We start from the raw sequence: 26632 nt of genomic DNA on the forward strand, positions 1-26632 counted from the left end.
GTGGCCCGGCGGATCCCGCAAAGCGAATTTCCACGCATTTTCCCACTAAATGAACTGTCGTAAGTCAAAGGCCACCCGTACTTGTGTCGATAAATAAATTTCTCCCCTCTGTAGATTGTGATGTTAAAGAAACTAACTTGATGTTGAACATGATAACAGCAGCACGGTTACTGGTGGGACAATATTGGAAGAAGGATAGTTTACCCACTGTATAAGAATGGGTGTTTAAAGTTTCGAATCTTGCAGAAATGTCTAAGATTTCTGCTTATCTGAAGGATCATTCACAGGAAAGATATATTTCAGTTTGGAGGAGATGGATAAATTATATTCAGAACAAATATGGCACTAAAAAGTTCCATTTAGCTTATGAGTAGATTTTAGTGGGATATTGTTATTGGCACGTTGTTTGTAGTTACGTTAAAGGGGAGTTAAAGCCCATTATGAATTTGGTTAATTCTATATTATGCCTAATTTTTATTTAGAATATGATTATTGTAACTATAATCCTGTATTTAGCTCTGGGAAGTGGGGGGGGGAAAGTGGGCGGGTTTGGGGTGGGAGGGATTTGGGGATATATTGTAAAATTTTGTTTTTGTAAAACTCTTTAATAAATAAATACCGTATTTATCGGCGTATAACACGCACTTTTTCTTCCTGAAAATAGGGGGCAAATGATGTGTGCATGTTATACGCCGATATAATGTTAATGACCCATAGTTAATGACCCATTATCCGAAGCTGCAGCTGAAATTTCCTTTTTAAAATGAGGTGCGTGTTATACGCCGGTGCGTGTTATACGCCGATAAATACGGTAAATGAATAAATTTCTCCCCTCTTTTCCAGAGCGAACACAGTCATTCTCGTGGATGGGGAAGGCCACGTCTCCTTCACCGAACGCACCATGCTGAATGCAGATATCGATCAGTGGAAAACCAGCACTTACCAGTTTCAGCTGCAAATCTAACCGCTTTCCTATGGATAAATTGGAAAGATGAAGTAAAAAGAAGAAAATCCGTCGCTGGTCTTAACCAGGCAATAACCCAGCCAGCATTTAAAGGGAGCGGATTCTCTTTAACGTTGCCTAGATCACCGTAGCATTTGGAAGAAAAAGAAAAACCAAACAAAACTTAAAAAAAAAAATTTGCACAAAATCCAGAAACAGAATCATTTGAATAGAAAAAGCAGACTCTGTCTAAAAACATATTTTATTTTATTTTTTGCGCAAAGGGATCTGTGCTGGCCTCGGGGTAAAAAAAAAAGAACAACATATCTCCTTGAGCATAAAACCCCAGAGTTTTAATTCACTTGCTAATGAAAATCACGGAGAACTTCGGAGAATCATGTATGGCACACTTCTATTTTTTCCCCGCCTTTCCTTTGACCACGGAGAGCTGGAAGGCAAAGTGATGAAATTACAGAGCGAAAAAAATATATATCAAAATTTAATTTTAATGGGGCGGCATTAGCGATTTGTAAGCATTTATGATTGTATAGAATTTGGGTTGGGGGTTTTGTGTGTGTGTGTGTGTGTGTGTGTGTGTGTTTTTACAGTGGTGCCTGTAAGAATAGGAAGCATTCTGTGTGCTCACAGTTATTGGACCTCAGGAAAATCCTTCAAATCAGATCATTCTTCCTCCTTTTCCTGGCCTTATATAACAAAACTGGGTGTGAAGCTAGGTTTTGTTGTATGGCCTCAACTTGTTGATCAAGAATCTCGTTTATTCCAAAAAAAATTTTTTTTTAAATTTACTTTGAAGATGACGCAGTGTCCTTTCTAGATTCTAAATCAAGAAAAGAGGGCGAAAAACATATCAAACGGACATGGCTGGAGAACTCTGCTTTAGCTAAACACCTCACTTGGCTGCTTTCTGGAGTGTGAATGAATATGTGTACGTTTTGGTGTTACCACATTTGCGGAAATGAAGTGGTGTCATTCTTGTGCCCTGTGGGAGGCTGATAGTCACGCTTGACTAAGATTAAATTCTTGTTTGCGTGATATTATGCGGCCAAGGAAACTTTAGGCTCTGTTTTTTTAATGTCCATCTAGGAGGGAATAAATTCAGCTAAAGTCAATCTGGCTGTAATATTGTTAAATTTATCAATAGTTTTTAGCTTATATACATATCCTAATTGCTTTAACGTTCAATCTTTATAGACAGACAATACCTTGTAATTTTTCCCAATTTTTACAATTACCTTTTTCTCGTGCTTCCCATGTTTAGCTCTTAAACGACAGCTCCTGTGTTGGCACAGCATGAGCTGGTTTGATCAATTGTTTTCAAATGCATAATTGATATATATCCAAAACACTGCTGAAGAATTCTCCATGCGACATTCCTTTTAAATTGTTAAAGAACTGAGCCTTAGGCACACTTTCGAGATGAAAAAGGAGGAGGTCATAATAGCATTACAGATGCAGCCAAGGGAAAAGCTTTATTACCTGAGGGGAGGTTCCCCCCCCCTCTATTTGTGTGTGTGTGTGTGTGTGTGTGTATAGAGCTAGGCAAGATTGAAGCTGGAAAAGTGAAAAAACACAGTCATGGATGGTTGAGATTTGATCTTCCTTTCCTTACAAGCCTTGAAAATCAGGGTTGCCCAGTAGTGGTGAACATTTAGAATAGAATAGAACAGAATAATAACAGAATTGGAAGGGACCACATAGGTCATCTAGTCCAACCCCCCCCCCCTGCCCAAGCAGGAGACCCTACACCATTTCTGACAGATGGCAGTCCAGTCTCTTCTTGAAAGCTTCCAGTGATGAAGCTCCCACAACATCTGCAGGCAACTTCTATTCCACTGGTTGATTGTTCTCACTGTCAGGAAAATTCTCCTTATTTTCAGGTTGAATCTTTCCTTGATCAGACGCCTGAGAATATTTTTGTACTGCGTGTAAAAATGGAAGCCGGCTTAGTGATGATGGGAGTACAGGTTAGTCCTCAGCTTACGACCATTCTCTTAGCAGCTGAAGTTACAACAGCCTAAAAAAAACCCCCAGCGACTTATGATCAGTTCCCATGCTTACGAACGTTAACGGTGCATCAACATTCAGCATTAGACAAGTATTTACGACAATTGTAGCATCCCAGAATTTTGCGAGTACCACCTTTCCAACAAGCAAAGTCATTTTTTTAAAGGGGTGGTGGTGGTGGATTTGCTTAAGGACTGCAGCGATTCCCTTAATGACTGTCACTTAACAGTCGGCTTGCTTAGCGACCAAAATGGTCGTAAGTCGGGGATTACCTTGGTGCTTTGGAGGAATTTGCTAAAGGGCAGCTTGACCTTTAAACTCGGTTCAGTTTCAACTGAAATTATGGGGTTGCTCAGGTCGCTGAAATATGACTTTTTATATATATCCACTCCTTTTTTGAAGCTTGTTTGATATTGTCACATATGCCTGTATGCCAATGTAGCCAATAAAATGATTGGTAATTTTTTTGGGTTTTGTTTTTTGTTGCTGCTGCCTTAATTTGTCTGAAGGATCAGAGCAAGTAATCAGAGCAACAGCAAGGGAAGATGGTCGTTCCTCCTTCTTTGCCTCTTTCTCATGAAGCAATTAATAATAATAATAATAACGATAATAATAAAATTAATAATAATAATAAAATTAATAATAATAATAAGAAGAAGAAGAAGAAGAAGAAGATGGAAGGGACCTTGGAGGTCATCTAGTCCAACCCCCTGATCATTTGGCGTTTTAGTCTACCTATCAAGTCCTTCCCAAGGACCTGGACAGGATTATTATTATTATTATGTTTATGTTTATTATTATGCTTATGTTTATTATGTTATTATTATTATTATTATTGTTGTTGTTGTTGTTGTTGTTGTTTATTATTGTTGTTTATTATTGTTGTTATTGTTATTAATGAGGACCTGCTTCCCATTGGACAGCCTGTTGTTTTTCTCGGCGTTGACCGACAGCCCGGAAGCCCTCCCCTGCCCACTACGTCATCTAGTCCCCTCCCACCCCTTTGGGCCCCGTCCTCCCGCCGCTCCTATTGGCCGCTCTTCCCCGCCCCCGCTTCTATTGGCTGCGGCGGGAGGGGGGGTGTCGCCGGCGAAGAAGCGCGCGAGCCCGCCCTTCGGCCGCCGATTGGCCAGGCGGGGGGGGGGGCGGAGAGGCCAGGCAGCCTCTCTGAGACGTTTTAAAGATGGCGGCGTCCGCGCGCAGGCAGCTTCGCTGAGGCGAGGGAGGGGGAAGGAGGGTGAGGGAAAAGCCGCGGCTGAGGAGGCGGCCTCTTTTTCCCCTCCCTCACGCCCGCTCGGAGCTCGGCGGAGGCGGCAGAGAGCCAGAGGAGCAGCTGCGACCGGGCGGGCAATGGCCCAGGTGGGTGCCGGACCCGGCGCGGCATGGCCGCCTCAGCCTTAGAGGAGGGGGCTTCCCGCCGGAGCCTCTTTGACTAGGCCCCGCGGCGCTTCTAGGCCGAGAAGCAGTGACCCCCTCCCTCCCTCCCTTGATTGACGGCCGGGGGAGGGCTCCACGTGACCCGGCCCAGACGACCCCCCACAGAGACTCGAATTTGGGGGAGGGGAACTCGGGGTTATTTTAATGGCGTTTAAATTCTCCAGATGCTTTGTGTGTGTGTGAGGGTGTGTGTGTGTGTGTGTGTGTGAGAGAGAGAGAGAGAGGGGGGGCGGTATTAAAGCTCTTCTTTCCTTTTTAAGGCCGCAACCCTATAAGCTCGGTTGGGTCTGCGAGGTTTTATCACCATCATGATGATGATGATGATGTTGGAAGGGACCTTGGAGGCCATCTAGTCCAACCCCCTGCTCAGGCAGGAAACCCTATACCATGATGATGATGTTGGAAGGGACCTTGGAGGTCATCTAGTCCAACCTTCTGCTCAGGCAGGAAACCCTATACCATGATGATGATGATGGAAGGGACCTTGGAGGCCATCTAGTCCAACCCCCTGCTCAGGCAGGAAACCCTATACCATGATGATGATGATGGAAGGGACCTTGGAGGTCATCTAGTCCAACCCCCTTCTCAGGCAGGAAACCCTATACCATGATAATGATGGAAGGGACCTTGGAGGTCATCTAGTCCAACCCCCTGCTCAGGCAGGAAACCCTATACCATGATGATGATGTTGGAAGGGACCTTGGAGGTCATCTAGTCCAACCTTCTGCTCAGGCAGGAAACCCTATACCATGATGATGATGATGGAAGGGACCTTGGAGGCCATCTAGTCCAACCCCCTGCTCAGGCAGGAAACCCTATACCATGATGATGATGATGGAAGGGACCTTGGAGGTCATCTAGTCCAACCCCCTTCTCAGGCAGGAAACCCTATACCATGATAATGATGGAAGGGACCTTGGAGGTCATCTAGTCCAACCCCCTGCTCAGGCAGGAAACCCTATACCATGATGATGATGTTGGAAGGGACCTTGGAGGTCATCTAGTCCAACCCCCTGCTCAGGCAGGAAACCCTATACCATGATGATGATGATGGAAGGAACCTTGGAGGTCATCTAGTCCAACCCCCTGCTCAGGCAGGAAACCCTATACCGTTTCAGACAAATGGCTGTCCAGTCTCTTCTTAAAAACTTCCAGTGTTGGAGCATTCACCGCTTCTGGAGGCAGGTGGTTCCACTGACTAATTGTTCTCACTGCCAGGAAAGTTCTAGGTTGCTTCTCTCCTTGATTAGTTTCCATCTGTTGCTTCTTGTCCTGCCTTCCGGCGCTTTGGAGGTTCAAGGGGTTTGGGGGAGTCCCCCTCCAGGATTGTACTTCCTACTTGAAATGGAGCTTGGGAGGGGAGGGGGGTGTAGCTGCCTACCTGGTTAGGTGTGGAAACCTCCTTTCAGGGGTGGAAATGTGATAATATGAGAGAGATAGCTTTTATGCTATTTATTTTTGTTTGGGGCAGCATACAATCATAGAGTAGAAGCCAAAGAATAAAATAGAGAATAGATGGAGTGGACCTTGGAGGTCTTCTAGTCCAGGCCCCGGCTCAAGCAGTAGAATCTTATTTGTACTGGTAGTCCTTGACTTACAATAGTTCATTTAGTGACCATGCAAAGGTAAAAATGGCACTGGGAAAAGTGGCTCATGACCATTTTTTTCACACTTACGACCATTGCGTATGAGATAAATGGAGCCATTGCAACATTCTCATAAAAGATAGCTTTTTCTCATCACCTCAACTCTACCTGTCATATAAAAGTCAGACCTCAAAGGGAGTGGCACCATTATCTCCTTTGGGGCTGTGAGCAGAAGATCAGAGGGGGGTGGGGAGAGAGAGAGAGGGAGAGGAAAGAGAGAGGGAGGAAAGAGAAAGAGAGAAGGAGAGGAGAGAGAGAGGAAGGGAGAAATGAATATATGTTGTCCTTACTGGACTTTTAGTAAAGAACGTTTAATGAAATATTTTTTTTTTAATTAAGAGATGAGGTATGGGGATAATTATGCTGTATTTAAAGCTGATAAATAAGCTACTAAAATTGTTTTCACCTGTTGGGATGAAGGAGAAAGGTTTTTTTTCCCCCCTCTGGCATAAAAATTTGTTTTCTTTGTAGCAGTTCATTAATTTCATAAATGCAACATACTATAGTTTTTTTATACATAGCATAAAGGTAAAAAAGGATACATGCAGTGTTATCTTCATTTTTGATGTCAAAAGGGTGTTTTTTTTAATTAAAGAGTTTTACAAAAAAGATTTTACATCCCCAAAACCCACCCACCCCAAACCACCCCCTTCCCCCTCTGCTTCCCAGAGCTAAATACAGGGTTATAGATATAATAATCATATTCTAACTAAAAATTATCCATAATATAAAATTAACCAAATTCATAATGTGCTTTAACTCCCCTTTAACATAGATACATACAAAGTACTAACACTAAAATTAATAACAATATCCCTCTAAAATCTACTCATCAGCTAAATGGAAACTTTTAGTCCCATATTTATTCAGAATATAATCTATCCATCTCCTCCAAACTGAAATATATCTTTCTTGTGAATGATCCTTCAAATAAGCAGAAATCTTAGACATTTCTGCAAGATTCGATACTTTAAACACCCATTCTTCTATGGTAGGCAAACTATCCTTCTTCCAGTATTGTCCCACCAGTAACCGTGCTGCTGTTATCAAATTCAACATCAAATTGGTTTCTTTAACATCACAATCTACAACAATGCCCAATAAAAACAATTGCGGAGAGAACTTTATCTTTCTCTTAAAAATCTTTTGAGTGTTCCACCAAATTTTAACCCAAAAAGCTTTTATATTTCTGCAAGTCCACCACATATGAAAATAGGTGGCTTCTAAACTACCACATCTCCAGCATTTAGACTGTAAGTTAGGATACATGTTAGACAACTTTTTGGGATCCAGATGCCATCTATAAAACATTTTATAAAAAATTTCTCTTAAATGTCAAAAGGGTTTTGTGGCTCCCAATGTTTTCTGTGAGAAACGGGTCCAAGTGGCTCTTTTGAGTGTTTAAGATTGCCGACCCCTGGTCTAGGCCATCTAACCATTGAACCACAGCAGTATTTATATGAAAAAAAATCAGACACTGGATACTGGCATATGTCTTCCTACGTCTGGATGTTCAGCAACCCATTTCCCTTGGGAATCAGTGTTAAATCATCATTAAATCAATTTCCAGTATTTATCTGATTTTTCAAAACCGCAGCAAGCACAACTTTAAGAAAGGGAAATGTTTTAGGCACGATAAGAATGATTTTATGTGACATTAACATGGCAATGAAATACGATTTTGAGAAATAAGGATGGTGGAGTTTAAAGCATCAGCCCGGCAACCTAGTGTCGCCTAAGGCCCAAGGCCAAGCTGGGTAATCTTGGGCCAGTCACTTTCTCTTGGACCATGGAAGAAAGCAATGGCAAGTCATTTGCCAAGAAAAAGCAGTGTCTGAGAATTGGAACACAATTGAATGAAAGAAAGAAAAAAAGCTTCTGCAGTACGTTTCTGATAGCTGCAGGGCAATGGCTGGGTGAGTAATATGTAGAAAAAGGACCAGCTTTTTCTAGACCTGTAAAATTCTTTGTCTTTCAAAGCAAGCGGTCCTTTTTTTAAATTATTTCTGTAGTTCATGACCCTTTTTTGGGGGGAGCATGCCGGATGACCTAGTTCAGTTCTGACTTTTTTTCTTCTTTTATTAAAGCAAGACAGCTTGTTTAAGCAAGTGAGTCTTGTGGCAACAAAGTTTACAAATTTACTCTGACAAATCTTAACTCGGTCCAGCTTGACCTTGTTTATCTGCTTTTCAACCCAACCAGCCGGGCATTATTACACATTTGATCAAGTGGGTGTTGCTTCATAACAGTGTAACACCGTGGAGTAATTTTTTTTATGACACACAAACTCTAATAAATCTACTTGGTCATCTATTTGCCTCTATATAGCTGTTCCACTTCTTTGAATTCTTATCGAAGTTGAAGATGGTATTTCCCTGAAAGACCACCATCCTTGCCTGCCACTTGTAACTCACTCCTTGTAAATATAATAAAATGACAGTTGTAGAAGCTGTACTTATACATGAAATGAAAACAACCAGGGCTTTTTTTTCTAATAGAACGCTCAGAACGGAGTTCCAGCACCTGTTTTGGATGGAACCTTGTAGGCTAGGCAAGGCGGGTTGTATGACGTGTGAGTTCCGGCACCTTTTTCTTGTACAAAAAAAGCACTTAAAACAACTCTTCAGAACCATCCCCTGCACATCATCGTAATTTTACTAAGAATGGGTTGGCTTATAAATCCATTGTTAACCTAGAACTAGGAACTTGGAAGAAAAATGAAACATTTCTCTCTTGTAGAATTGTGTTGCTGTTTAAGCATAAGTCAATAAAAGAAAAGACAGGTAGTGCTCGACTTAGGGCCACAGCTGAGCCCAGAATTTCTGTTGCTAAGCGAGAAAGAGTTGTGTGAATTTTCCCGGTGTTGTGATCTTTCTTGCCATAGTTGTAAATGAGTCACTTGCAGTTGTTAGCAGCATGGCTGTTAAGGGAATCTGCCTTCCCCACTGACTTTGCTTGTCAGAGGATCACAAAAAAGGGATCAGATGACAGCGGGACATTGCCACCGTCATAAGTATGAGTCAGTGGTCAAGCATCTGAATTTTGACCGCAGGGATGCTGCAAGGGTCATAAGTGTGCGAAACGGTCATAAGTCCCTTCTTCCCATATCCCCGTAACTTCGAACGTTCACTAAACAAGCCGTTGTAGGTAGAGGGACTTCCTGTGTGCTGTTCTCGAGATTGGGTAATTGGGATTGCACTTCGTCATCCGAGCGATTTGACAGTTGGCTGTTTTTCTTTGCAGGCCGAAGGAAGTCAAGGAGACCCACGACAGCCACGGAAGACGCTCTTTAACTCGGACATCAGCTATTTAAGCTGAATGCATTGTGATTTCCAGTAATTGAGACAGTGATTTTGAAAGCTGTCCACATTAATGAAAAGAGCAATGTAGTCAGCTTAACTGAGTCATCAGCGTTGCCTTTTGACAAAAAAGCATGACCAATCCTCTCTTGGTGGACTCCTGCATGCGAGGATCGTAGATTCCTGCGCCCTTTGGTTTAAAACCCGGTGGGTTTGTTTCCCCCCTCTCTCTTCCCCCCCCTCCTTTTTGGGTAAGTTTTAGCGATGGAGAATTGTGAAAACACCCCTCCCCTTCCAAAAGAGCCAGCCATCACCGAAGTGAACATGGAGAGCCCTTCTGGTCCCCCACCATTGCCGCCCAACGAACAGCCTCCACCACCTCCCCTGCAAACGTCCAGTGACGCAGAGGTAATGGACGTTAGCTCCGGTGGTGATGGACAGTCAGATAGCCCTGCTGGGGACGCCCACGCTGTCGACAGGAGCCAGCTCCTCACCAAGGGATCTTCGTGCTACCAAAGTCGTCTTATCATAGATCCTCATAGCGACCAAAGCCCAAGAACCGCTCGCCACGCGCCCTCGGTTAGGAGGTTCACTCCCGATCTTAAGTTGCTTAAAGATGTAAAGATTAGCGTTAATTTTACAGAGAGCTGCAAAAGCAAAGACAGGAGAGTGCTGTACACTGGCGCTGAGCCAGATTGTCAGGCAGAGGCAGCTTTAGGGATTCACGGTGTCAATGGGGACGTGCATGCTTGCCCTCTCGGTGGGATTAGTGGCGGCCCCCCGGCTCAGGTAGTCGGCGAAAGCGAGGACACCAAGGAGGAGGACAACGAGGTAGATCAGGAGAAGCGAGTGGAATATGCAGTGTTGGATGATTTAGAAGATTTTACAGACAATTTGATGGAAATAGATGAAGAAGGAGGGTTTACATCTAAGGCCATCGTCCAGCAAGACAAAGCGGACGAAGAAACCTTGAACTATTCTTACGAGGTAATTACGGTTTGTTTGTTTGTTTCCAGAGTTTGGGTTTGAGAAGGGAATTGCGAATATACGGCATTTCTGTAGCATTTATATTAACTAGGGGTGGGGGGGAGAGAGAGAAAGGTAAAGGAAATAAAATTTGGGCTTGAGGCTTAATTATAGAGAAGATATAAGAATTTTATAATTTTTAAGGCTGAGAATTTTAATTTTAATTGGGGTTTTTACTTTTTTTTCAGGGATTGATGTAATTTTTTTTAATTGTTTTTAACTTTTGCATTTCTTGTTTTAAATACCCTGTAAACCGCCCTGAGTCCTTCGGGAAAGGGCGGTATATAAATCTAATTAAATAAATAAATAAATAAATAAATATACAGATAGTCCTTGACTTACGAACTCAATTGAGCCCAAACTTTCTGTGGTTAAGCGAGACATTTGTTAAGCGACTTTTACCCCGTTTTACAACATCTCTTGTTCCAGTTGTTAAGTAAATCATTGCAATTGTTAAGATAGTAAGCCGGTTGTTAAGTGGATCTGGCTTCCCCATTGACTTTGCTTGTCAGAAGGTCGCAAAAGGGGATCACGTGACCCTGGGACGCTGGGCAACTGTCATAAATAGGAACCAGTTGCCAAGGGTCCAAATTTTGATCACGTCACGGCAAAGATGAAAAAAAATAACTTGACAACTGATTCTCACATTTGCAGCCTTCACAGACCTACGAATCAAAGGAAAGGTGAAGGAAGGTGATAAAGCCAAATTGCAGATTCACCTTGTAACTGCTTCGCTCAGTCACCCAAGTTGTCTGTCCCAATTGCGGTTGCTAAATGAGGACTAACTGTAGAGCTCGTCAATATGTTTGCTGCAGCTTCTTATAAGTCATCAAATCTTCCTGAATTATTACAGAGCTGCCGAGCTACTCACCACTGCTTGAAACCTTTCCCCCCACCCCCCCAGATATAATCCGAGTTGCAAAAGACTTGGGCAATTTGTAGATCTCTGCATCTATACCTGTCTTGTTCAGGGAGGAGAATAATTAAAGGGTGCGTTATGTACCTGACAGTCTGCTTTTCAGGATGAATTTGACAATGACGTGGACGCTCTGCTGGAAGAGGGCCTTTGCGTTCCCAAAAAAAGGAGGATGGATGAGAAATACAGAGGGGAAAGCGACCATCAGTCGGACGGTGAAACGACCGTGCAGCCCATGATGACCAAAATCAAAACTGTTCTTAAAAGTAAGCTATTGCAACGGACCGCACACCTAGTTGCCCGTGTCCATCTCAGTTTCTCTTTTAAGAGGCCGGCTCTCTTCCCGTTCACATCTGCCTGGAACAACTGCATTTCCCTGAGGGGAGATGGGGTGGTTAAAGACGTGTGAAAAATAAATATACATTTTGGTCCACGCCCAGAAGAACACAAGAGTTGTTCCGGGCGTGAGCAAAACCACCCGATTCGCGCAGCTTTTATTTTGCACGTTGAACAATTGACCCATGGAGGATTCTCCACACAGCCTCAACTGTTTTAGCTGGGGGTTTCCAACCATGGCTCCTGGACTTCAACTCCCAGAATTCCTCAGCCAGCTGTGCTCGTGGGGCGGGGGGGGAACTCTGGGAGTTAAAGTCGTCAAGTCTGTTTGGGAGAAAAAAGGAAGAATTGATCCATTTCCGCTCGCATACCAAGAGGGGTTTCTTCAACCAACAGTTGAAGAACCTCAAGCTTCTTGCTAGCTTGGTCGTTAACCAGGGACTCTGGAGGCACTTCTGTTTCAAGAGAATAATTGAAGGGTTTGGACGCCAAGCAGCGCCTCAGCGTGTTTCCTTTTAAAAGGTCGTGGTCGCCCTCCGACAGAACCGCTGCCTGACGGATGGATCATGACATTCCACAACTCGGGCATCCCGGTGTACCTGCACAGAGAATCTCGGGTGGTCACCTGGTCCAGACCTTATTTCTTGGGAACAGGAAGCATCCGGGTAGGATTTGGAGTTTCGTTCTTTTTAGAATTTTAGCATTGCTGGTAGAAACCAGAGTGGTGTGCGCGAGGGAAGCGACCGGGTTGGTTTCGTAGCCCTGCTCTCACCTTTGCACTTGCAAACTGTGTTGCAGAAGCACGACCCTCCTCTGAGCAGCATTCCTTGCTTGCATTACAAAAAAATGAAAGACAACGAGGAGAGGGAGCAAAGCAACGACATCACCCCAAGCGGGGAGGTTTCGCCCATCAAGCTGACGGAGAAATCCCTGGAACTGGATTGTCAGACGGAGGAGCCGGACTCGACAGCAGCCGATTCCGGAACGGCCGATGAGAAAGATCCGTCCGGGGGTGATGCAGCCCAAGGAGCTTTGGGACAAGTGAAGGCCAAAGTTGAGGTGTGCAAAGATGAATCAGTAGGTGAGCAGCTGTCATTGACCTGTCGTTTCCGGGTGGGCCAAATGTCAGTGCTGCAAACATTTGACATGTTTTTGCACTGACAATGTAAGAGACAGCCTTTTGTTTAAACTGCTTCGCTTTGAATCTTGAAGGGAGGGAATTTTCTAACGACTATTTTGAGAAGATTAGAAAAGTCTGCGTACAGAATGGGAGGAGAGACCTCATATGTAAAACTAATTGGATAATGTGATTTATGATGTGTCGATAAGGGTGGGGATTGTGTGTGTGTTACGATGGGTTTCGGGGGGAGGCGAGGAGATTTCGGGATTCTGGCATCCCTCCACGAGTGCCGATGTTTCGTTTCATTGCAAAGACTTTTAGAGAAATAATATGCCTGCAACTTGTTTGAATTGTCTCGTTCATCGGACCCATGACATCCAACTCTAGTTATGCATCAGTCATCTTGCTGTTGCTTGTTAAAGTGTCACCCTAATGTGCATTATAAGTAGAACAAGAAGCAATAGATGGAAAAATAATCAGGGAGAGAAGCGACCCAGAACTGAGGAGGAATTTCCTGTCAAATGAGAACAATTGACCAGTGGAACAACTTGCCTCCAGAAGTTGTGGGTGCTCCCATCACTGGATGATTTTAAGAAGAGACGGGGTAGCCACTTTTCCAGAATGGTGTAGGGTCTCCTGCTTGAACCAAGGGGTTGGACTAGAACAGAGGTCCCCAACCTTTTGGGCACCAGGGACCGGTTCTCTGGAGAGAGATTTTTTCCACAGACTAGAGGATGCGTGGTTTTACGTGCTGCCTACATCCCGCGGATGGGGGTTTCCTTGTTTGTGTGGACCGGTTGCTGGCGTGCCGCAGCCCAGTACCGGTCCACAGCCCAGGGATTGGGGAACCCTGGACTAGATGACCTTTGTGGTCCCTTCCAACTCTGTTACTCTATTCATTTCTCTCTCTCTTTTTTTTTTTTGTTCAATTGCAGCTAGGATGAAAGGGACATAAGTGCGAATCTTCCTCCGATATTTCCATCCGCAGTTAGTCCTTGACTTACGACCGCATGATGATCATAAGCCCTGGGGGTCCGTCAGCCGGGTCCCTCGCCTGACCGACCCGGTGGCTGTCTCACCTGGGGAGGAGCCCGGCGCGATGACGGTTGCTTTGTTTTCTCAGATATTGAGGATTTCCGACACTACCTGGAAAAGTGTTTTGATTTCGAGCAAGTCACGGTGAAGAAGTTCCGAACGTGGGCGGAGAGACGGCAGTTCAACCGGGAGATGAAGAGGAAGCAGGCGGAGTCCGAAAGGCCCATTTTGCCAGCCAATCAGAAACTGATTACCTTGTCGGTCCAAGATGCCCCCACGAAGAAAGGTAGGCGGGTTGTGAGCATGTAATTAAATTTTAAAGCCCTGAGAGTTCTGTGTGGAACTGTTTTTATTGGTTTGTTTGTCCCCGCCCCATTCAGAGTTTTGTCTTCCATTCAAAGGTACGATGGATCTACAAGTCTAGCAGACGCTTACACCTCTTTGCAGCGTCCCACAATCACGTGGCCACATTGCGCAATGTTTTTTTGCCCCCCCAAAAAATAAATAGCGTTTACATCTTGGGTCCCATAACAAAACAGTTGGTTTGCTTAACAGCCATGGTGACTACCATGCTCGCTTAATGACCACTGCAAAAGAAAAAGAGAAAAAAAGTTGTAAAGTGGGGTCGGTCTCATGATGACCCACTCTGCGACCATCATAACTTATGGGGAGACTCCCTTGTGCTCTTAAATGGAGGACTACCTACACCAGGGGTCTTCAAATGCCCTTTTATGAGGAATTCTGGGAGTTGAAGTCCACAAGTCATAAAAGGGCCAGGTTTGAAGACCCCTGACCTACATTTGAGTTTCCTTAATCCTGGAAAATGCTCATTTTATTTTTGACTCATTGTTAGGATAATACCACTAACACATACTGGGCTTGGTATCAAGGAATTGTGTTTATCCTGCGGGACTTAATGAAAGCAGTTCTCTTACTCGAGCTGTTACCAGAGATTCAAAGCCACATCTGTGCAATATCCTTATTTTCCAGAGTTTGTTATTAATCCCAATGGGAAGTCTGAAGTTTGTATCCTTCATGAATATATGCAACGCGTCCTGAAAGTCCGACCTGTTTACAATTTCTTTGAATGTGGTAAGTCTTTTAATGTTTATCTAAGTCACGATCTATTCATCGAAGCGACAAATTACCTAGAGAGCTGTAGTAGAACTAAAGATCTACGCTTGACCATGTGAGTTTCAGTTTCAGAATTTATCATTCTAAAGAAGGACAGTTGTTCAGAACAGGGTTGGTTTTATTTAGGATTGACGATTGGATCTCCTTGCTAATGGCCATAGCTGGATTCAAATAGCCTCCCTGACATCTAGAAAGAGTGCAGAGTGTTATTATTGTTATTATTAAACTTTTATTTATAAAACATGAAACTCAGTCAACTGAACACTCAAATTGACTGGCACTAATGGTTGACACGGGTTGCTGCCAGCATCCTAGGTATCAACCAGGTCTCTCCTTAAAATGTAAGATGTTCCGAGTAGCGCAGTTTTTTGTAGCTTTGCTGGAGTTGTTGCAGGAAGCTGCAATTTCTTGATGTATTTTGCAAAGGTTTTGGACATCATTCCCAGTGCCCCGATGACAATGGGTATCACTGTTACACGTTTCATCCATAATCGTGCAGTTTCGATTATTATTATCAGGTCAAGAATGCTAAACATGGCCCTCTCGGTCTTCTTGATGGGAGGAGATGGGACTTAACAATTTTGATTTTTCTCTCCTCTCCCTTTAAAGAGAACCCAAGTGAGCCTTTTGGAGCATCCGTTATTATTGATGGAGTGACTTACGGAGCAGGGACTGCCAGTAGCAAAAAACTTGCCAAGAATAAAGCTGGTAAGTAAAAGCCATTCTAGAACTATGGATGAGTAAAGGTAAAGGTTCCCCCGCACATGCGTGCTAGTCGTTTCCGACTAGGGGCCAGTGCTCATCTCTGTTTCAAAGCCGAAGAGCCAGCGCTTGTCCGAGGACGTCTCCGTGGTCATGTGGCCGGCACGACTAGACGCCAAAGGCGCATGGAACGCTGTTACCTTCCCACCGGAGTGGTCCCTATTTTTCTACTTGCATTTTTACGGGCTTTCGAACTGCTAGGTTGGCAGAAGCTGGGACGAGTAACAGGCGCTCACTCTGTTACGCGGCACTCAGGATTCGACCCGCTGAACTGCCAACCTTCTGATCTACAAGCTCAGCATCCTAACCCACTGAGCCACCACATCCTTTGAGATGATTAGTGGAGCCCCCCAATTTTTTTTTTAGCATTCTCAAGAAATTGGTGCATCAGTTCTGATTCTGCGTGCGATTTTCTGTGATTCGGCTTTAAAAGCTTCCATGTCCGCTCATTAACACACGACAAAGGAACAAACTTTTGGGGGGGAAAGAGGAGAGAGCATGAAGACAGCAGGAAACGACCCAAATGAAAATTGCACACCTGTTTTTCAGAGGTCTCTGCTCATTCCAGTTGTTTGTTTTTTTTTCCAGCCCGAGCTACTCTGGAAATCCTCATCCCCGATTTTGTCAAGCAGACATCTGAGGAGAAGCCCAAAGATAGTGAGGAATTAGAGGTACGTTCACAGCTGAGTCTTTTGCATAGAATAAGAACTGCCAACTTAAGTGATTTATTTGTCCTCTGACTCCTTCTGTCCGTGGAAGGACTTAAACCAGAGGAGGCAGCCTCTAGAAAGAAAAATAATAAGTCTCCTTCCCAAATATTGGTACTGTCTTTTATTTCATGGGCCTGAAATGAATTTGACACGGTTCTGTGATAGCTGAACTATTTGGATGATAATGTCTTAGGTTAATAAGCCCAAGACAAACTTTATTGTATGTCACGAACCCTGGCTTGCTAAGCTAAGTTATAAATGACCTTTGCTATCTCTTCAAGAAGACCGTGTCCTCCTCGCTTTTCAGCATGTTATCAAAATATTTGGAAGTGGAGAACATACAGATTAAAAGAAATTTTGGACCCTGTTCAGACAGTGGCTTACACCAACGCCAGTGTCAAAGATAACTCTTCTGAGCTTGTATTCTTTGTCGGTTATTATATTCATGGTTCCTAATTCCAGCTCCTATCAGAATCAATGTGAACGCAGACAACAATGCTCTGCTGTTTATTTTGTTCTCTTAAATCTGTCCTGGTTAGTTTATCTCTTAATTGTCAAGTTTCCAAGGTATGGGCTTTTCAAGTGACTCTGAGGCATTGTTTAGCGTAAATGTCCTTTAATCAGCCTAATACACCGGCAAATGCTTGCTCGGAGGAAGCTGGAATCTGAAATCTCCACCCCTTGCACAATATATTAAAACACAATTCTCCACCTTTCTAATTTTGTCATCAGTCATATTGTCCAATTAATTTAAAGAATCAGTTTCCCTTCCGATAGAACCCACCAAGGTCTTATCATCTTTAGTTAGGAGATGGCCTTGAAAGTACAATCCACCTGTTCCCCCCACCTGCCAAACTTAAACTCAATCTTTTAAAGCAATACACCAGTTTAACAGATGAAATGGCTACTTGTCTTGTCAAGCAAGAACATTCGATGTTAGCAGCGTTGACATTAATACTGTGCAGAATGACTAGAGCCCTCCCCGCCAAGCGTAAAATGTCTCTTCCTACCATTAAGTGGTCCTTTACCGATTCGGTTGCAGTATTTCAACCATATCAGTATTGAGGACTCGCGGGTATACGAACTGACCAGCAAAGCTGGGCTCCTGTCTCCATATCAGATCCTTCATGAGTGCCTTAAAAGGTGAGTTTTGCACGGCTTGCGTGATTTATGCTTTGGGGAAGGTTTTAACTTTTATTTTTTAAAATACCATAGCCTCATCTGTTCTTCCCCCCCCCCTCTCTTTAATCTGGGAGAATGTAGAAATGGTTCCTAAAATACGATAACTGTTTTAAGAATTAGTCTGCCTGGGACCGAGCTCTCTCTGTGTGGTTATTGCAGTCTTAACTCTGCTCTGTGAACATTAGGATTGTCTGCCAATGTGCACGTTGAAAAGACAGGCTGCAGCTGGGATAGGGAGATTGGAAAACATCTATTTCCTAGACCAGGGGTAGGCAACTTTGGCTCTTTGATGACTCGTGGACTTCAACTCCCAGAATTCCTGAGCCAGCGTGGGGGAACTATGGCCCCTTCATGACTCGTGGACTTCAACTCCCAGAATTCCCGAGCCAGCATGGCTCAGCTTGGAAACCTCTCCCTTTCCCCTCAGTGTGGCTGGCTCAGGAATTCTGGGAGTTGAAGTCCAGGAATCATGAAAGAGCCAAGGTTGCCTACCCCTGATGGTCCTCGGCTTCCAGCTCTTCATTTAGTGACTGTTCAAAGTTACAAAGGGCACTGAAAAAATGATTTATGACCGTTTTTCACACTTATGACCGTTACAACATCCCCACGGTTGCATTATCAAAATTCAGATGCTTGGCAACTGACTCATATTTATGATGGTCGCACTAGCCCAGGATCATTGTCACCTTTTGGGAACCTCTGGCAAGCAGAGTCAGTGGGAAAGCCAGCCAATTAACAACCGTGCTACTAACTTAAGAATTGTGATTCACTGTGGCAAGTGTGGCTGTGGCAAGAAAGGTCCTAAAAAATGGGACGAAGTTCACTTTAACAACTGTCTCGCTTAGCAGCAGAAAGTTTGGACTCGATTGTGATTGTGAAACTGGGACTTCCTGTACATTTTGCTCGAACTGTACTGTGGGGTCCTTGGTGCTCAACTGATGACGTTGCCTAGTTTGGTAATGAAACGTCTGCAAAAAAAAAAAAAAGCCACCAAGCTGAGGGAGCACCGAGGACCCCCACGGTTCAATCCTGAGCTCCAGATATTAACTTTTGTTGGTATCATGTCCTATTAGATGGCCAGTTGAGATTCACTGTGGGATGGTGCAATTTGTTATTTTTATTTATTTATTTATTTTAATTCCATTTATATCCCGCCCTTCTCCGAAGACTCAGGGCGGCTTACAAGCTTAGCAGTAGCCTTCATTCTATGTATATGCCTGCTTATTAGGGCTTTCACACACACACCAGCGGCATTATTACAAAGTCAGCTTAATTGCCCCCAACAATCTGGGTCCTCATTTTACCTACCTCGGAAGGATGGAAGGCTGAGTCAACCTTGAGCCTGGTGGGATGCGAACCTGCACTAATTGCAGGCAGCTGGTGTTACTGAAGGAGGCATTAGCCCACTGCTCCACCAAGGCTCTTTTTAAAACTCAAACTCATTAGAATATATATCTATTCTACGTGGTGGTTAGGCAGACTCCAGAACTGGGACAATTCATTTAGCGCGTGCATTAAAAACCAGTATTCCCTTTGTCCTTCCAAAATTATGAATAGTGCTTGAGCTGAACGCTATTTTACGTTGGCATCCCAGTTTTGATGCAAGCATTTGTTTTAAAAAAATTGACATTTTGAATTGGTAAACCCAGACTCTTTAAAAACACTCGGTGTTCCTAACAGTATTTGAATTTGTCCTTCAGAAACCACGGCATGGGTGATACATCTATAAAATTTGAAGTGATTCCAGGCAAGAATCAGAAGAGCGAATACGTTATGACCTGTGGGAAGCACACTGTGCGGGGCTGGTGTACGTATAACAGTTTCTAAGAAAATCTCTGCAAAAATTGTTTGTTAGATTTATATATCACTTTTCCTCTGAGAACATAAATGTCCTTGGTGGTGTTGGTTTTCTTAACCAGTCAGAATTTCCTACATGTTGATCTCTTAACCACGTGACATTATCATTTTAGTTACAGTTTTCAAACAAGAACGGAAGTATTTATACCTGAGTACGTCTGTATCAAAGCTAGAACTTTAATTTTAAAAAAAAATATTTTGAAGACAGATTTGCAGTGACAAGAAGAACATCATTCCGGCTGCCTAAGATTAATGCTTTCCTACCCTTACACCAACGGACGCGGTGGCTCAGTGGGTTAGGACGCTGGGCTTGTCGATCAGATGGTCGGCAGTTTGGCGGGTCGAGTCCCGAGTGCCGCGTAGCAGAGTGAGCGCCTGTTACTCGTCCCAGCTTCTGCCAACCTAGCAGTTCGAAAGCACGTAAAAATGCAAGTAGAAAAATAGGGACCACTACGGTGGGAAGGTAACAGCGTTCCGTGCGCCTTTGACGTCTAGTCATGCCAGCCACATGACCACGGAGACGTCCTCGGACAAGTGCTGGCTCTCTTCGGCTTTGAAACGGAGATGAGCACCGGCCCCTAGAGTTGGAAACGACTAGCACACATATGCGGGGGAACCTTTACCTTTACCCTTACGCCCTCACAAATGTTAAGACCCGAAGTTGATAATTTAATTGGTGGCTGTTCCCTTAAAAAATTGCAAACCTTACATATATACAATGTACCAAATACAGTATTCTGCATCCTTAGAACTGAAATCCTATTTAAAAGTATGATCTCCTCAAGGCAGTTATTTTTTTTTCCCCTTCAACATCTGTGTCCCATTTCCTGAAAAGGTTTTACTCCCTGAGTGCGATTTTACAACTTGCTTTGTGGTGCTTTTGCAGGTAAAAACAAAAGAGTTGGCAAGCAATTGGCTTCCCAGAAAATCCTTCAGCTGCTTCACCCGCATGTGAAAAACTGGGGTTCTTTATTGCGCATGTATGGCAGAGAGAGCAGTAAGATGGTTAAGCAGGTAAAGCATTCCCTGTCCGGCCTGGCCTCCAGACTAAATGAGGAGATTTCTATTTAAATATGGAAAAAAATATATTATCTCCTGTCTGTGATTTTTAAGTGGCTTAGACTGAATTCGGAGGTCACTTTAAAAGTAGGATTCAAAAGGGCCGTATTAAAACCGAAGATCTGATGGGAACATTTCCTTTAATTTTGATGCCTCGGTGTAGGAAACCTCTGACAAAAGTGTGGTAGAGCTTCAGCAGTATGCCAAAAAGAACAAGCCAAACCTACACATTCTGAACAAGTTACAAGAGGAGATGAAGAAATTAGCACAAGAAAGGGTGAGTAGTGCCTTTGTAAAGCTCCCTTGCAACTCCGACCTTACAAAACAGGTTTATGATCCTGCTTACTTCAGGGTTCTCCGTTTCGTAAAACGTGAAAGCATTTAGAATTGGGGGCTCCTCAACCTTGGCAACTTTTTAAGACGTGTGGACTTCAACGCCCAGAATTCCTCATGCTGGCTGAGGGATTCTGGGAGTTGAAGTCCACACGTCTTAACAGTTGCCAAGCTTGAGGAGCCCTGATTTAGAAAGTCCTTAAGTAAAGCTTTTCTGATTAGATTTCTTTTCTTTTTTGCTAGACACTGTTATTTTCCACAAGGTATTTCTAAGATTGCTAAGAATCTCACGACGTTTTCACAAAGTATGATAACCAGCTTGGCCTTTGTCCTTATATGAAACTATAACCCTAGGAAGGGGCTACGGAACACATGCTGTTCCTCCCTTTAGGATGCACTTATTTTAACACACCGCTTTTCTCCTCCCCTTACAAACCCAAGCCGAGGTCTCCAACTGGGATGTTAACAAAACACAAAAAAATCTGACAATATTGAGAGCAGACAAGACTTCCTTTCATGAGCACCTAGTCCATCCATGTCCCTTTAGGCCAGGGGTCTTCAAAGTTGGCCCTTTTATGACTTCAGTTCCCGGAATTCCTCAGCCAGCATGGGGGAACTATGCCCCTCCCCACTTCATGACTTATGGACTTCAACTCCCAGAATTCCTCAGCCAGCGTGCCCAGCTGAGGGATTCTGGGAGTTGAAGTCCACAAGTCATCAAAGGGCCAAGTTTGAACACCCCTGTTTTAGGCCGCCTTTATTTTTAAGGAAAAGATGTTACGATTTCTATTTTAAATTTCCCTAGCAAATAGTGCGCTGGTGCCTGAGGTCAGAACGCTAGGCTGATGATGGACAGCCTGACGTTTGAGACCCGTGGCTGCCGCAGGATGGGTTGAGCTCCCGTCACACACACTGGCTCCCGCCAACTCAGCAGTTTGAAAACAGGGCCCACAGATTAATGGGTACTGATTCATTGGGTAACTTCACGATACGTGAAAAAAGCTCCCAACTGGGTATCCCCACCCCCCGGGCAATGGTGCTGTCAGCATCAAATCCTTTTACCACGGAAGCACTTTGGCGTTCCAACAAGCAGGTACAAACGAGCAAAATCGGGATATTAGTGTTCTGTTCAGGGAACGTTTGAACGTTGGTATCCAGCAAGGATGAAGGATGTGTATAATTACGGCTGGCTTTTTTTATATATATATTTCTAGGAGGAAACACGAAAGAAACCCAAGATGACAATTGTAGAGTCTGCTCAGCCTGGCAGCGAGCCTCTCTGTACTGTTGATGTCTAATGAGAAAGACTAGGAATTGGAGCAATAAATCAAGTGGAGAAAGTTAGGGATGGTTTTCATTTTCATTTTTTGTTTCGTCAACAGTTTGAGGAAGAAATTGGTTTTGCTTCGTGGAAACAACTTAACTGTCAAAAGCTGCTTCAAACGTGCATTGTGTGTGTTTGCATCAGGGTGATAATGCTAAGTTTTGTGTGTACTTCCCAAGATGTTGTTATGCAAAAGGGCAAAAATCTACCCAGCCATACATTTTAAGAGAACCAAGAGCAGGTTTGGCTCACCTAGGCACTGCTGGGCAAACTCAGTCCTCATCTCAAGATGTTGTTATGCAAAAGGGCAAAAATCTACCCAGCCATACATTTTAAGAGAACCAGAAGCAGGTTTGGCTCACCTAGGCACTGCTGGGCAAACTCAGTCCTCATCCTTTCCAAAAGAAATGTGTGTTGCCTTTGATGAAAAGGCTTCAGGATTAAATTCATAATGTTCATTTAAACATTATGTATTTCTGCACAAAAGAATTAAAGCACTGATCCGCACACTGTGGACAGCTACACTGAAGGAAAGACACAAAAGGGTGTGCCATTCTGTGCCCTGCCGAGGGAGATTAGGCCAGTAGGATTGCTCCTCGGTGAATTTTTGCAGTCTTAAGAATTTTCAGCACGGATACACTGATGATCAGAGAAAAACTGATTGCATATATGCTCTAAAGTTTCCTCTTTTTTAAAATGGTGGCGTTTCATTTAAAACACAAACGAACATAGGAAAACTGTGATTGTAGGCTATATTTCAGTTTCTCCTAGATGTAAACAACAAACACTTGGCATAAAGATAAGCCAGGCATTGCTGCTCTTTGCGCCAGTAGGGCTCATAACCATATTTTCTCACGGCTTACCAGAGTAACCGTGAATGCAACAGCAGCGCTAGGTAAGGCTGTATATTTTATCAAGAGTCAGTTAAAATTGCAACACTTAGCATTTATTCCCCATCAGAAAAATCACTGGACTCCTTTCAAGTTGAGGTGTTTTTTTTTTGTTGTTGTTCTTTTTCTTTTTAACGTGACTTGTCTTTATTTTTATTGCCTGTTTAGCCCTTGCAAATCTGGTTTTTGGGAACTATCTGAATGTAAAGTGAAATACATCAGAGAGGACTCTAAAAAAAAAAAAACAACCCGCTGAAGTAAATTCTGTTGCTGAAGTCAAGAATATGAAGATGTAAAGGTTTTCTGCTTAAGACAAACCTGCTGGTCCATGGTTATAGAAGGTTTGCGTAGCACAAACGACTGCGGAAGAAATCCATACCATTTTGTGATTTTTCTCCCCACCCCCCCACCCCCGGGGGCCAGATCGTGGTTGTCCCAAAGGTGCTTTTTTCAAAAGGCAACTGGATTTTGTTTTTTTCCTTGAAGAAGAAGCTTCTTCAGTTCTGACTGAATGGTGGAGGATGGATGGATTTATATACCTTGCAGTCATCTGGTCGTTGGCACTCCCTCTGAGAGTCCTTCCATCCTCCACCATTCAGTCAGAACTGAAGAAGCTTCTCGGATGAGAAGCGAAACGTCTTCCAAGGAAAAAACGAAGAAAAGTCCAGCTGCCTTTTGAAACAGCACCTTTGGAACATTTCCCCCCCCCCCCCAGCAAGACTTCAAACCCTTCCAAAAAACTAAAAGGAAGGATTGGTGATCTAATATATCCCCCCACCCCCAATTTTACATAAGCAGTGGACGTCTGGTTTCACGACTCGACGTTCCTTAAAGCAAGCAACCTTTTAATGCTCATTAACAACACAGCTGCATGCAAGGGGGTTGCTAATCCGAAATGCAGAAAGACGTTGTTGTTTTTCTTCGCCATTGTCTGTATTTGCTCGCTCAGCTTCTATTCACTCGCAATGAGAGTTTAGCCTGTGCATGGCTGGTTGCACGCAGTAATGTTTGAAAGCTCTGAATAAAATGTTGTGTAATAACGTTTACCTCTGCAGGAGGCAGATCGCTTCAGCTGGAAGCTTTGCCGACAGAAATCTCGGTAGGAATTAAAAAGAGAAAGAAAATCCAGTTGTGTAACTGTTAGAACACTCGCTTTCACCCTTGATATTTGCAAATATTTCTGGGGCCCTTGGATGCCATTTTGGCCCTGTGGAATTTTATCCCATATATGTTCCTTCGGGTCATAAATTTGCCACAGAATTACGCGTGACATTTTAAGGGTCTGATTTCTGTTCTTCAAAGAGCCAGCTTCTAATTTTTACCCTGTTCTTCAAAGAGCCAGCTTCTAAGTTTTACCCTAGTATTATAAGCACCACCCATTTAAAAAGGAAAAATCGGATATTTCTTTTCTACGGAAGTAGGGAAATTGCTTTCTTTTCCCCAAACTTAGAATGTTTCTTGCAGGTCCTCTGCAGATTTATCGCAGTTGCCTCTTTTTCCAGAAGTGTTTTTGTTACGTCGAGTGTAATTGGTTTTAGCCTTACTTGTCAGAATTGGTAAAGAGGTTTGCCCCTGCCCTTCAAAACATCTAGATGTATCATTGTAAACCAAAGGCTATTATAAGAACATTATGCATTATTTTAACAAGTGCTGCAGCGTCTTCGGCAAGACGTTTCAACCACGCGCAATAACAGCCTGGACAACCCCCCCCCCTTTGTCATTGTTTTCGTCCCTGTGAAGTATTTCTCATCCTTGCCGACGTTTACTATAGTTTGTGGAGTAAAGTCTATAATTTGCCCCAGAGCACAAGCTACTGTGATCCGCCGTCTCATCCATTCATTCTGGTTTCTGCATGAATATCTGTAGAGTCTGATTTAAAGTTCCATTCAGAATTTTCTCACATTCTTGATTAACTTGTGTTTTTTTTCTAGTCAATTACTTGGGATTTCCGTTTTTTGGCAACATCTAAAATTATAGTTGTTTTCTTTCTCCCCCCCCCCCCCTTTTAACCCTCATTAAATCAGTGTATTTTTCTGGATGGGCTCAATTGCACTAACCTTCAAGAAATACAAGACTTCCTTGCTTTTTATTCTTTCCTTGAGAAATCTGAGAAAAACCATTTCGATGGTTGTAACTGGTCAAATAATAACGGATGCAAACAAGACGCTATCCATCGACAGCGCCGATAAAATTTACTTGGTCCAGTCAATTGGATTCTTAACTGCTGGGAACAAATCACTGTGTGTTCTGACATTGCTCATACCTGCAGAAGTACTTCTCTCTAGCTCTGTTTTCTAATTAATTAATCTGTATTCTTGGCAATGGTGAAAACTGTAATAATTTCTAATGGGGGTGGTTCCACGTTTTAAGCTGGCCTGTCAGTCCCATGGAACAATTTGCAGTGATTAATCGCAGTATTGTATTTTAAAAATGAATGTGACCAACTCCATGTTAACTGGGTGCTGTTATTGAATTGTGACTAATGCAAGTGGCCGGCTGGGTTCCCTTATAAAGTCTTAATTCTTTCAGCCTCTGTGTTACGACTTTTGAGTTACTTGTTTTGTTTTTCCCGAATATTAGTTCTCAGCAATAAAGTTTCATATTATGTAAGATTTATTATTATTATTATTATTATTATTATTATTATTATTATTATTATTATTATTATTATATCTGGTACTGCCAGTCATAATTTCTCGGGAGAAGCAATTGTGCAGCTCAATTTCCTTCCTTCTAGAAGTGGGATGTGATTGGCAGAACACATTTTCTTCCATCGGTGTGTTTTCTAGGTCAGGGCTTTTCAACCAGTGGTACAGGTACCACCTGTGGTACATTGACACCTGCCAGGTGGTACGTGACCATCCTAGAAAAGTGGTAGCAGGGGGAGGAGAATGAGCTGAACCAGCGGCAGCACCGCACAAGCCTGAGCAAGAAATGGCTGGAGCTGCAGAGCTGTCGGGGCTCAGCGGAAGCACCAGGCTCCAGCTGGAGTTTGGCACTAATCCCGGCGTGTCTGCTGAGCCCAGAAGCGCCAATCAGCTGGAATGTTGCAGTATCCCCAGGGTCTTGTGATTTACATTCAGATGCTTGGCAACTGATTCAGATTTATGACGGTCAGTGTCATGTGAAGTGACCAAAGCCTGCTGCAACCACCCAGCAGACGGGGAGAGGATAAAAACCAAACACCCCCACTGCTAATCCTCAACAGAAATGCTCACAACAATGAAAACCTCGGACAGGAGGAAGAGCACCGCCGGGCAGGCAGGTGTCTTGCTCGGTTGTGGCTTGGGGGGTGCTTTTTTCAGTGCCATTGTAACTTCGAACAGTCACTAAGCGAACTGTTGTAAGTCGAGGACTACCTGTACTTCATCACTTTTTTCCTTTTTTTGGACAAGTTTTTGACACCTTGCTAGGCTTCTGGTGCTACTTGGATGTTGCCATATCCTAAATGTGGTACAATGGGTGAAAAGATTGAAAAGCCCTGTTCTACTTATTGCATTCCATGTTCCGTTTTATTTTTAATTCTAATTCTATTCCATTCCATATATTCTATTCTATTATGGGGGTGCTGTCTTTCTGAGGTTCTCTTAACCACATG

The 26632-nt window shown here is 43.4% G+C and overlaps 2 protein-coding genes across 7 annotated transcripts in view; both read left to right on the forward strand.

Moving 5' to 3' along the window:
- TANGO2 (transport and golgi organization 2 homolog) overlaps positions 1-1126 on the forward strand; it is a 45165-nt gene extending 44039 nt beyond the window's left edge. For all 4 annotated transcript variants that reach the window (XM_083373304.1, XM_083373307.1, XM_083373306.1 and 1 more), the window contains one exon: positions 844-1126. In XM_083373304.1, coding sequence (XP_083229430.1) covers positions 844-964 — 121 coding nt within the window. In that variant the 3' untranslated portion in view covers positions 965-1126. The remainder of the gene's footprint in view (positions 1-843) is intronic.
- On the forward strand, positions 651-25646 carry DGCR8 (DGCR8 microprocessor complex subunit). Of its 3 annotated transcripts, none has more exons than XM_083373241.1 (14): positions 651-1472; positions 9295-10337; positions 11387-11558; positions 12151-12293; positions 12427-12709; positions 13872-14069; positions 14774-14875; positions 15527-15625; positions 16268-16350; positions 17432-17532; positions 19272-19378; positions 20315-20442; positions 20651-20764; positions 22035-25646. In XM_083373241.1, the coding sequence occupies exons 2-14, from the start codon at positions 9615-9617 to the stop codon at positions 22116-22118; spliced, it is 2337 nt and encodes a 778-aa protein (XP_083229367.1). In that variant the 5' UTR covers positions 651-1472; positions 9295-9614; the 3' UTR covers positions 22119-25646. The 3 variants fall into 3 exon arrangements, with proteins under 3 accessions (XP_083229367.1, XP_083229369.1, XP_083229368.1); XM_083373243.1 differs by having other exon boundaries at positions 652-1472; positions 11399-11558; XM_083373242.1 differs by lacking the exon at positions 651-1472 and adding an exon at positions 4127-4327.
- The last annotated feature ends 986 nt before the right edge of the window (positions 25647-26632 follow it).

This window comes from Vipera ursinii (assembly GCF_947247035.1).
Source record: "Vipera ursinii genome assembly, chromosome: 14".
NCBI classification, from domain to species: Eukaryota; Metazoa; Chordata; class Lepidosauria; order Squamata; family Viperidae; genus Vipera; species Vipera ursinii.

Bases quoted from the DNA above. Each gene is read 5' to 3' on its own strand.
- DGCR8 (XM_083373241.1), top strand. From the start codon at position 9,615: ATGGAGAATTGTGAAAACACCCCTCCCCTTCCAAAAGAGCCAGCCATC. The intron at 12,710-13,871 runs GTGAGCAGCTGT...TTGTTTTCTCAG, and splicing joins GTGCAAAGATGAATCAGTAG to ATATTGAGGATTTCCGACAC. The intron at 16,351-17,431 runs GTACGTTCACAG...ATTCGGTTGCAG, and splicing joins AAGATAGTGAGGAATTAGAG to TATTTCAACCATATCAGTAT.